Source organism: Triticum dicoccoides, chromosome 1B (assembly GCF_002162155.2).
Source record: "Triticum dicoccoides isolate Atlit2015 ecotype Zavitan chromosome 1B, WEW_v2.0, whole genome shotgun sequence".
NCBI lineage: Eukaryota > Viridiplantae > Streptophyta > Magnoliopsida > Poales > Poaceae > Triticum > Triticum dicoccoides.
In genome coordinates, this window is record NC_041381.1 from 173,799,891 (window position 1) to 173,812,384 (window position 12,494).

Here is a 12,494-nt window from a genome sequence, read left to right on the forward strand (position 1 = left end):
GGCTCCTAAGTTTCAGTTAGGTCTAGGAATCTATATTTGTGGCTCCATCATGATATTGAAGGCATAGAGATGAGAGCATGCTAATTGAACCATATTGGTTGTATTGTATGAGCTGGTCACTTATTGAATGACCTATTTTGGCGCTGAGTTCATATTTGACAGAACTGGAGAGGAAAAAGCAGAACATGTGGTCTGTTACTAGCACTGTGTTCTCATCACTGGAATGAGCTTCTGTCTGTCCATTCTCTTCAGGACTTGCATTTACCTACTCCCTCTGTTTCAGAACATCGGTCCATTTTAATGGAAATTGTCATCTCTGTGAATCATACTAGTTCATATTGCAAGTTCACTAAAATATCAACAGTACCGTGTCTTTAAATTTGTACTTTATGCCACTAGTTGAGTGCACCAAAGGAGGTTAAAAGCTATGCAATTTAACGGTGATGTAATTTTTTTGAGATTCTTGTAGTGGCATATCTACAGTCAAATGTGCTTCTGGGACATACGAGTTTTATCTAGTTCGCTATGACAATCACAAACAATTCCAATAGTAATGATATAAAACTCGCAGACTAAAACATTAATGCTCCTAATAGATTCATGTTAAGGCAACCATTGGTTTATTTTAACAATATAATGTTACCATGTACTACCTCCGTCCCAAAATTCTTGTCTTAGATTTATCTAGATACGGATGTATCTAACACTAAAACATGAATAGATACATCACTAAAACATGAATAGATACATCCGTATGTAGACAAATCTAAGACAAAAATTTTGGGACGGAGGGAGTATCGTGGTTGACTACATGATCATCACAAAAGGTTGGGACAGTACTGAGGCTGTGACATCGTCGCATACCAAAAAAGCAAATCACTTAGGTCAATCAACATCCTAACAGATTCATCTTGTTAGTGTAACCATCATCGATCTACTTGATGGTTTAATTTACAGCATAATTATGTAATGTCAAAATTATTTTTGACCTCTGGTTTAAGGCAAAAAAATAGGTTAAATGCTTGTGTATATCTATACACACTAAATCAACAAGCGGTAATGTGACATTTGTAATCGGCGTAAGATCGAGTGACATTGGTATTGAGATTTTTGCAGTTGACCTATCATAAAAAATCTGATATTAATGATATGGAATTCGTGAGACTAAAATATACTGCTCCCAATATAGATATGTTTTGCAACCATCATCGACTTCGTTAATGACTTACTATAATCATGGTTGACTACTATATGACTATCACAAATACTTAATGACTTATTACATCATGGTTGACCATATAACTATCACAAATCATTCATGCAGTACTACACCAAACTCGTTATCATTGTATACCAAAAAAGGGAAATCCTAACTATTAATGCGATCAACACCCATCAAGTACTTGATGGATTAATTTTGCGACATAATAATACCCCATGAGGTTCTAGAAATGGCAATTATAGTAGTTAACTATGACTGTCACAAATGTTGGCATGACGTGTCAAGACTATGGCATCACTAACAATAATGATCGAACATGCTCGAGACTAGAACATCACCTCACACTAGTGAAATAACAAGCTTTGGGACCTTGTCATTAGTGCATTCCAAACACAATTCCTAACAGATCAGTTCAACCAACATACTAATTAACAACAGATTTGTGTATTGGAATTACACTCATTTGTCCGCCAATGGTTTACTAGCTATTACCATGCCGGGAAATACCATAAATCCTACTCCCTCCTTCTCATAATATAAGACGTTATTACATCCAATATGTGAAAGGGACAGAGGGAGTTGTTGCGAATAGACAACTATATCGCAAATGATTCCACCAGCAGTTGTGAGATTGCGACATCATATGGAGGAGTTTTTCTAAGCTCACGTATGTCACCCCCTATCCATTTTAGATAATAATGTCATTACCAAAAAATCTAGAAAAAAACAGGACATTGTAGTCCTAAAGTTGTATTGGCCTGTGAAACTTTTAGGTTGATAAGTTTTGCCATTTGTGAGAAACAAGCGAGGATAATGTTATTTTTGTATGTGCCACACACTATTTGTTTTTTCCCCTGTGAGATTGCATAATGTAGTACTCCCTCTGTCTGAAATTATAAGATGTGTTACCGTTCATCAAGACAAAAATCTTACCAACACGTACTGCTTTATTGTGTGGGCTATGTGGCAGATAATTATTAGAAAATACTTCAAGACACATAGACGGTTGTCCTGACAAACAGAAAACACCCTATACTTGACGCGACTCACGACATTATCGGCCCGGCCTCGCAGACGGCAAGGAGTCCGTCGTGCCAGAAGGCACGAGCACGCACATCAGACGGCGTGAAGCCCATCGCAACACGCATGGGGCCGGCCTCACAGATCATACAACGTGGAGCCCGCCACGCCAAAAGACACGTGCGTGCACGTCAAACAATGTGAAGCCCATCGCAGTACGCATGGGGCCGGCTCACGGATAATACGTCGTGGACCCGCCATGCAAGAAGGCACGGACGCGTACGTTTCAACTTCAGAATTCTCAAAAATTAATGACAGTAAAATCATGTCCAACTTTTGCAGGTGTACCAAATATGGGGCTCGATCGCAACTTTCGCCCTAAGAGAACATATTCATCTATTGCAACATAGATATAGCATAACAGACGCTGGTTTTCAACAAAACCATTTGTAACAGATGAGTATATGATTCTATAAACACCACAAACATTCCAAATCTAGTGACATGCCAAGAAATACCATATATCCTAGTTGAATAGACGACTATATCGCAAATGGTTCCGCCAGCAGTTGTGAGACTGCGACATCATATGGAGGAGGTTTTCTAAGTTCACGTATGTGACCCCTATCCACTTTTAAATATTCATGTCATACCAAAAATTATAGGAAAAGAAACAACACATTGTAGTACTAAAGTTGTGTTGGTCTGTGAAACTTTCACGTTGATATGTTTTGCCATTTGTGAGAAACAAGAGAGGATATTGTCCTTTTTGTATGTGCCACACACTATTTGGTTTTTTCACCCGTGAGATTGTGTAATGTTGCACCCACTTTGTTTTAAATTATATGATGTGTTACCTTTCATTAAGACAAAGATCCTACCAACACGTACTCCTTTATTTTGCGGGCTACATGACATATCATTATCAGAAAATACTTCTAAAAACATACCTAATGAAATAAATTCAAGGCACATAAACCCTGTATTTATAAAGAAAATGATTATCTTAATAAACAAAATAGACCCTATACTTGAGAGAGAGAGAGGACTATATCCTTGATTTTTCTGAGACTTTTTTGTTAAAATTATGGAATACACTACACGCGGACATCGCTACGCTATGGTGCGACTCACACACAGCATGAAACATGATAAGCATGGCATGAGTTGGGCCAGCCTTGCAGATCAGACGGCTAGGAGCCCGTCGTGCCAGAAGGCACAGGCACACACATCAGATGGCATGGAGCCTGTCACAGCACGCTAGGGCCAGCCAAAAGGGACATGTGCGCACTTCAAATGGCAACGAGCCAGTCGCAACACGTGTGGGCCGGCCTCGCAGATCATACGGCATGGAGCACGCATCGCCAAAAGGCATGGGCGCGCACGTCAAACGGCGTGAAACCCGTCGACGCATGGGCCCGTCCTCACGGATAATACGGCGTGGAGGCCGCCATGCCAGAAGGCACAGACGGGTACGTTTCAATTTCAGAATTCTCAAAAATTAATAACAATAAAATCACGTCCAAATTCTGCGGGTGCACCAAATATCGGAACTCGATAGCAACTTTCGCCCTAAAAGAACATATTCATCTATTGCAACATAGATATAGCATAACACACGCTGGTTTTCAACGAAAACCATTTGTAATAGATTTTTTAGAAAAGGAGGTTAAACCCCCCGGTCTCTGCATCAATCGATGCATGCGGCTATCTTTATTAATTTTTCACAAAGGTTGACAAAAACATACATCAATCCACACGAAGCCATCACTCACACCTACAAACTCGATAATGTGGAGTGCTCTCACTTTTTATATCTAAAACCGGTGTCGTCGCTGATCCATCCACATAACGTATCAAGACCAACAGCCGGTGCAGCCTACCTAAAGCGCACGCCACATGCATACGTTTAGAAGCCGCCATCATCATCGGACCACTGACCCATCTTCAGGAGAGAGATCTGCATCATCATTGCCAGTCCGGACATCCATCGTCGCCACAACGGTGTCACCGCCCTGCGCTCGTCTGTCCAGACGCGAAGACTCTGGAAGATCCGTCGTGCGTAACACCTGCCAACTAGGTATGACTCAGTGTAGCACCTGTCACCCAGGCATGACTTGACAGCTCCATTGAAGCTCCGTGCAAGACGAAGCCGCTCCACCTCCTGCCTCTTTCTTCCAGCGCTGCTCCATAAATGATGCTCCGAAGAGAGAAACGACACCGTAGTACCGCCATTGTCCGATCTAGAAGACCAGATCCTAGGGTTTCCCCTGAAGCAGCACGAGTGGGTCGACAACAGTTACATGACGATGCCTTCATCAAGGTAACGACGCAAAACGCCGCCATTGCCCGCCAACGGCTCGCTTTTCACCGGCAACTATGTCTCCCGACTCGTACCCAGGACTAGATGATGAATCTCGAGATCCGACCACCCAGCCGCAGGCCGGCCACCTCTGACGGAAGAGATGACCACCAGCGCCGGCTGCACCGGTCAGAACAGGTCTAACCGGAGGTGCCGCCGACGCGACCACCAGGCCCTCCACGCCGCCGCCGCCGATCCAAAGGCAGATGGCGCACCGCCGCCGCCGCCGTCCGCAGTGCCGCCGCCGCCCAAACAGGGTAGGCCGCCGAGCCCGCAACCCGCGCCGCCTCCGACGCCGCCGCGCCACAGCCATCGCCGTCGCCAACATTGCCACCACAGCCGCCATTAGGATACCGACCGACCGCCACACCGCCGTAGTCCAGATCTGGACCGTCATGAACTAGATCGGCGCCGCCGCAGTCCAGATCGGGTTCACACCCTCGAGCCAGGGCGCCCTCCTTCACCCTATGACCCGTGAGAGGGAGGAGTGCCTCAGCCGCCGCCGTCGCACGCATAGGCTATGCTCGGCGCCGACCACCGCGGCGACAGTGGGGAGGAAGAGGAAGGAGCGGTGACCCGACGGCTAGGGTTGGAGCCCCCGGTCACCCGCGCGGGGGCGACGGAAGGGAGGGGAAAATTATTCTGATTGTATGAACACCACAAACATTCCAAAAATTGTGACATACCAAGAAATACCACATATCCTAGTTGAATAGACGACTACTCTCTCCGTCCGGAAATATTTGTCTTTATCCATTTCTCCGACAAGTATTTCCGGACGGAGGGAGTATATCGTAAATGGTTCCGCCAGCAGTTGTGAGACTGTGACATCATATGGAGGAGTTTTTCTAAGTTCACGTATGTGACCCCTATCCATTTTTAGATATTCATGTCATACAAAAAAGTATAGGAAAAGAAACAGGACATTGTAGTACTAAAGTTGTGTTGGCCTGTGAAACTTTCACGTTGACATGTTTTGCCATTTGTGAAAAACGAGAGGATGTTGTTCTTTTTGTACGTGCCATACACTATTTGGTATTTTCACCCGCAAGACTGTAATGTTGTACTCCCTCTGTTTTAAATTATAATATGTGTTACCTTTCAGTAAGACAAAGAACCTACCAACACGTACTCTATTTTGCGGGCTACGTGACAGATAATTATCAGAAAATACTTCTAAAAACATACCTAATGAAATAAATTCAAGGCACATAAACCCCATATTCATACAGAAAATGATTGCCTTAATAGACAAAATAGACCCTATACTTTGATGTGACACACACAAGAGAGTGAGAGGACTATATCCTTAATTTATCTGAGATTTTTTGTTAAAATTATGGGATGTACTACACGCAGACCTACAACGCAAAACACACGCAGCATGAAACACGATAATCATGACATGAGTTGGGCCAGCCTCGCAGATCAGACGGCAAGGAGCCCGTCGCGCCAGAAGGCACAGGCACACATGTCACAGCATGCTAGGGGCCAGCCTCGCAGATCATACAGTGTAGAGACCGCCACGCCAAAAGGGACAGACGCGCACATCAGATGGTAACAAGCCAGTCGCAACACGTGTGGGGCCAGCCTCACAGATCATAAGGCGTGGAGCCCGCCGTTCCAAAAGGCACGGGCGCACACGTCGCGTGAAACCCGCCGCAGCATGCATGGGGCCGGCCTCACGGATAATACGGCGTGGAGCCAGCCACGCCAGAAGACACATACGCGTACGTTTCAAATTCAGAATTCTCAAATTAATAACAATAAAATCATGTCCAAATTTTGCGGGTGTACCAAATATGGGGACTCGATCGCAACTTTCGCCCTAAGAGAACATATTCATCTATTGCAACATAGATATAGCAAAACAGACTATTGTTTTCAATGTAAAACATTTGTAATAGACGAGCATATGATTGTATGAACACCACAAACATTCCAACTATAGTGACATAACATGCTCAAGTACAAACATTCCAACTATAGTGACATAACATGCTCAAGTATAAAGAGTATATAACATCTAACCGCATCATACTACATTTTCGGCAGATGTGTAAGATAACAAACCAAACACCCAACATATTTCATATCAATCAAATATAGCACAAACAATGTCACCTGTTGCAACCTCCCGGGATCAGTTGATGATAATCCTGAGCGTCACCTCGACGGTGTCCTCGTTGTCCTCCAGGTCGACGGAGCGGAACACGTGAGCCTGGAAGCAGTCCTCGGGGTCGGGCAGCCCGCTGGAGAGATCGGTGCACGTCACGCCGGCCTTGGTTGTCTGGTAGTAGCACTGAACCGGCGGCTTGTCATCGTCACCGTCGAGGATGTTGCGCGAGTAGGAGAGGCTGAGGCGGCACTGCGCCTCCTTCTCCCAGAAGGCGGCGCCGGGACGTAGGCAGAACGCGAAGACCGTGCGGCCGAATGTCTGCTGGATCATCTCCAGCACGAGCAGATACCGTCCGGGGAATTCCAGGCGGTCTTGCTCGGAGGCGCCGCCGATGCAGTCGACGGCAACGATGTTGAAGCCGTCCTGCAGGCGGACGGCGATGCTGTCCCCGGAGGACAGCCCGGCGTGGACCGGCCAGTCGTGAGCGCTGACGAAGTGGCAGAGGAGCGCGGCCGTGCTGTCGACGAAACCGCAGGCGTCGCCTGGGCAGCGGCACGGCCCGCGGAGCGCGCCGCTGCGGTCGCGGGACTCGTAGTAGAGCGGCCAGACGTCGCGGCCGAGGTTCCGGCGAGAGCCGAGGCGGGCGGCCTTGGCGCTGCAGACGTGGCACGTCCCCACCGCCAGCCCGAGCATGTCGCGGCAGGGCGAGCAGATCAGGTGCCCAGCTTCGCACTGCAAAACAAATCGATCGAAATCAGCACGGCCTAGATTGCTTCCGGTTGATTAGATTGGATTGGGTAAATATTGCATGCGTGTACGTACCATGAAGATCGGCGGCGCCTCGAGTGGGAGGAAGCAGATGCCGCAGTCGAGGGGCTCCTCGACGTCTTCCTCCTCCGCGTCCGCCATCGCCTCCTCGACGTCGTGGGTCCACGGCGGCACCATTGCCTTTTTTACTTGGCCGGCTAGGGTATAAAGTCGAACAAGGGTCTCCGATAGTATCCTGGTATATATACTTATACCATTCATCCTGTCACGCTCCCCCCTCTCGATTTCCTTGCGGTCTTTATGGGGGGGAGCGCTGGTGGGCCTCACCGGTTTGCCGTGGGCCGGGCGTTTACCGGGGGTGACGTCCTGCGACCTCCTCTATTTCCGGCCTACAGTTTTTACATTTTTTTTTGACAATTACAGTTTTTACATGGTGAATTTGGAGAGTTGCCATGTTTCTCCTTTATTTTCCGTGTTATTGTTTTTGAGATAGCTCATCATTCATGCCAAATGATTCTTTTCCTTGTTCTTTTTCATTCATATAAGGCATGCTCATATTCCTAGATCATTAATTTGACAAAACGAATTATATAATACAAAAAATATATCATTAGAAAGCTTATTTCGAATTCAAATTCAATGGCATACTTTTCGTGGCATATAACTCGTGTTGCACTGACCTAATTGACGATCTTAGAATACTTGCGGGTCCTATCAACCGAAAGGGAGCGAGTAATGTCGTGTTGTTAATGTGATGCCAAATTAAGGATTGAGGGTCAGCTCATTTTCAAGGCTATCGTTCACGCCACTGAAAGAACATATGTCACGTCAGTTGGAGGTCAATATCCGAGGCTTCTAGTTTTTCTGACTCTTGAACACATTATTCATGTTCGTTTCCAACTTTAGGTGCTCTTAATTATCCCCGAGAAGCTGAACTCATTAATTTTCTCCTCACCGTCCCCGCCTAGTATCCTCGGGCATGCTTCGTGCGTCTAGTGTCCTCCCCTCCACTTTGGTATATGATAGACCTCTGCCTCGATAGACATTAACTCTTCCTTCCCTTATAGTATGGCTCTCCCTTATCTATTCACTGCAAATATGTGCGATTATCAGTGACGGAAACCTCAGTGACGGGAAAAAACGTCGGCAAAGATTATTTTTCATGACGGGAATTGTCACTTGTTGATTTCCTCCCGGGGCAACCCCTAGCCAACTTTGGGGACATTCTGGCCTGATTTTAGGCGATGCTTTCGGCTGTCACATTTCATTTCCATTTTTTGTGATGGTTAATTGTAAGCGTGAAATGATAGAGGGGTTAGCTCAAGGGATTTTTTTTCAAAAAAATAGGCTAATGGGTTTAAATGTGTGTTCTTAGATTTTGCTTGCCATGTCAGGGTTTTAGACATATTCAAGTCACATTTATTTTCCTTATGACTTGAGTTCCTCAAAATGAAATCCAGTTATTCCTTTTCGTGTATGCTCACGTTGATTATGTCAATCCTTTGGTCTAACATTTCTATACTGCTTCAGTATTTAACTGTTGTGCATCACTGTCATTTCTCTAGGAAACATCCAACTTCCTTAACACAACATAAAATGGTGCTTGCCACTATATACCAAAATCTCATGACAGAAGCATATAACATTAAAAACTACTTAACAATACTTAATTAGTGTAGGCGTACAACATAACAACATGATGTTTGATGGCACATCTTTAAACGGACATCTTGTCTTTACAATGCATAATCAGTTTTGACATACAACAAATATCCGGTACATCAACACGACATTACAAAAAGTATCTCACATCACAAGAAGGAATGGCGGAGCATGAACAGGAAGTACTGCAGCAGGGCAAAACTACTCTTCATCCGATATTTCAAGTTAAACGGATTGGACAAGCATGGGTGATAAACAGAAGAATCTCATCACCTCCATGGTGGATTGTAACAACCCCAACCAAAAAACCCTACCTAAGGACCGATTTTAAATATTTATTTGATATTTGTGTGAGTTGGTTTTGTATTATTTTCACATCAACTTGAATTTTTGTTCACTTTTGGTAAGTCACTTGACAACTTACCAAAATCTCCAACACACTTTCAACTTCTCTCTTAAAGAGCATTTGGAAATTTGAGCTGCAAATTAAATGTTTTGTTTTCCCTCTTAAATTACATTTAGTGTGTAGGGACACCGCCTAAAATTTGAGCCAATTTGGAGTTCAGTTGAATTGGGTTTCAAATTCAAATAATTTGAAATTATTCAAACTTGTTTGAATTTAAACTTTCCTAAAAATCCCCAAACAACTTTTTAAATTAACAACATCATTAAGCTTCCACAGAAATAACTTCATCTCATTTTTATCCCGTCCAAAACTGCCCCTACATTTCTCTTTCTCTCTTCTTTTCTGGAAATAGGAAATAGGGCAAAAGGGCCTTTTCTAGAGAGGAAGCCCACGCGCGCCAACCCACAACCCCCCTCCCTTTTCCTTTTGCAGCCACATACCCGCTTACCCCTTCACTCACCCATGACTTGTCCCTGTGGGGGTTCTCCTATCAGCTAGGAGGGGCAAACCCACACTCACCTTTTCTCGTACCTTGCCCTTTCTTACTCTAGCTCGCACATGGCCACCCGAGCACAGCCGTGCATGCACATCTCACCCTTCTCCCTTATCCCCTCACTAACGTGCCAGAAGTATCCATAACCTCTCCTCTTTCTTTCCCCTCTCCCACAAAAACCTCAGATCCCCTCTAGATCGAGTTCCATCCAGGTGACTATTGGGAAACGTAGCAGAAAACAAAAAAATCTCCCTACAATAACTTAGGAACACTATGAAGATGTGATGAATGGTTTGTATCAGATCGTTACTGACTCCAAGTTGCAGCGGAAGAAGACGAGTCAGTGTACAACGTACTTGGATTCCCTCGAACCATAGATGAACGATCCCATGAACCGCACACGTACAGTCCCTCGAACGAAAGACCAAAAACATGACCTCTCTACGAGTTGCAAGCGCACGGTCTTCACGGCCTGACAGCGCTTCGCCGTTCAGAACTAATCATTGTCAGGGAATTAGAGGAAGGAGATTAGAACCACGCCGGGCTTGTAATTATGAGGATTAGAGGATCTAGGTCAAGCTCTAATTGATCAACTAGGACCAACTAGAACTAGAACTACAGAACTAGAGGAGGCTCCAAAAACTTGTGTGTTCAAAAGGTGCAAAAGCCTCTAGTATATATAGGTTGGAGGGAGAGGAGGCGGTGCCACACAAGGAGGGAGGAGTCCCTCCCCCACTCCAATTCGGCCTCCCCAAGTAGAAAGGGGGTGCCTCCCTATTGGGCCCTTGTGGCCCAATTCTCCTTCCACCATTTGGCCTTTGAAGGCCCGTTGATATTTCCTTATATGTGAAATCCTCCTAGCTATTAGTAGAGCCTTTTATTATTAATTTAACATCTCCAGAAAAAGTTTCCACCCATATATTATTTATCGATAATATCGGTATTGCATGATAAACTCCGACTCCCTTTTGGTGACCCCAAAACGCTTTCAGTTTCTCTCGAAACTATTTCAAATATTAACAAAACTATTTCACAAATAAATCCTAATTACTCCCATCCTACTAACACTTAGCAGATCATGATTACCTTAATCTTGTGACCCTATAGGTTCGGTAAAACATAGACATGAACAAAACCCCTTTGTTCAATGATCGATAGTGGAACCGTGGACGCCCATATCGATCCCTATGAGTACACAAATGACATTCGAGTGTACCTTTGGTTATCATATGTTATTCCCTTTGATTCATGATACCTTACAAAACCCGAGGTGAGATGTATCGTATCCTCTTGAGTCATACACATGGTCACTATACCGATCTCCTCATTACTGATGACCCACAAGTATAGGGGATCAATCATAGTCCTTTCGATAAGTAATAGTGTTGAACCCAACGAGGAGCAGAAGGAAATGACAAGAGGTTTTCAACAAGGTATTCTCTGCAAGCACTGAAATTATAGGTAACAGATAGTTTGATAACAAGGTATTTCGTAACAAGTAACAAGTAGCAACGACAGCAAAGGTGCAGCAAGGTAGCTCAATCCTTTTTATAGCAAAGGACATGTCGGAACATTCTCTTATAGTAAGCAAAGCATTCTTGAGAACACATGGAAATTATCATCTAGTCACTTTTGTCATGTTTATTTGATTTGTGTTCGCTACTTTGATAATTTGATATGTGGGTGGACCGGTGCTTGGGTGCTGTACTTACTTGAACAAGCCTCCCACTTGTGATTATCCCCTCTCGCAAGCATCCACAACTACAAAAGAAGAATTAAGATATATCTAACCATAACATGAAACATATGGATCCAAATCAGCCACTTACGGAATGTCGCATAAACTGAGGTTTAAGCTTCTGTCACTCTAGCAACCCATCATCTAATTACTACTCCACAGGGCCTTCCCTTACGCCCAAGTATGGTGAGGTGTCATGTAGTCAATGTTGATACATCTCCGTCGTATCTACTTTTCCAAACACTTTTGCTCTTGTTTCAGACTCTAATTTGCATGATTTGAATGGAACTAACCCAGACTAATGGTTGTTTCACCAGAATTGCCATGATGTTATTTTTTGCAGAAATAGAAGTTCTCATATTGAGCTAAAAATTTATGGAGAATTATTTCAGGATATATAAAAAATATTGGCGGAAGAAAATACCATATGGGGGCCACCAGGGCGCCACAAGCCCAGGGGCACACCAGCCCCCAGGGCGCGCCCTGTGATATGTCTCCGTCGTATCTATAATTTTTGATTGTTCCATGCCAATATTACAAAACTTTCACATACTTGTGGCAACAATATATATGATATATTGGAGTAACATATTGACCAAGTGCCCAGTGCCAGTTCCTATTTGTTGCATGTTTTTAGATTCGCGAAATATCCATATCAAACAAAGTCCAAATGCGATAAAAATTTATGGAGATTTATATATGTG

At 44.3% G+C, this 12,494-nt stretch overlaps 1 protein-coding gene across 1 annotated transcript; it reads right to left on the reverse strand.

The window, feature by feature from the left end:
• Positions 1-6,520: 6,520 nt before the first annotated feature.
• LOC119303443 (E3 ubiquitin-protein ligase SIAH2-like) lies at positions 6,521-7,729 on the reverse strand. The gene is made up of 2 exons (XM_037580576.1): positions 7,546-7,729; positions 6,521-7,455 (listed from the first exon to the last, which is right to left on the reverse strand). Exons 1-2 carry the CDS (start codon positions 7,666-7,668, stop codon positions 6,748-6,750), a joined length of 831 nt encoding a protein of 276 aa, XP_037436473.1. The 5' UTR covers positions 7,669-7,729; the 3' UTR covers positions 6,521-6,747.
• Between the last annotated feature and the right edge of the window lie 4,765 nt (positions 7,730-12,494).

Bases quoted from the DNA above. Each gene is read 5' to 3' on its own strand.
- LOC119303443 (XM_037580576.1), bottom strand. From the start codon at position 7,668: ATGGTGCCGCCGTGGACCCACGACGTCGAGGAGGCGATGGCGGACGCG. The intron at 7,456-7,545 runs GTACGTACACGC...TTTGTTTTGCAG, and splicing joins AGGCGCCGCCGATCTTCATG to TGCGAAGCTGGGCACCTGAT.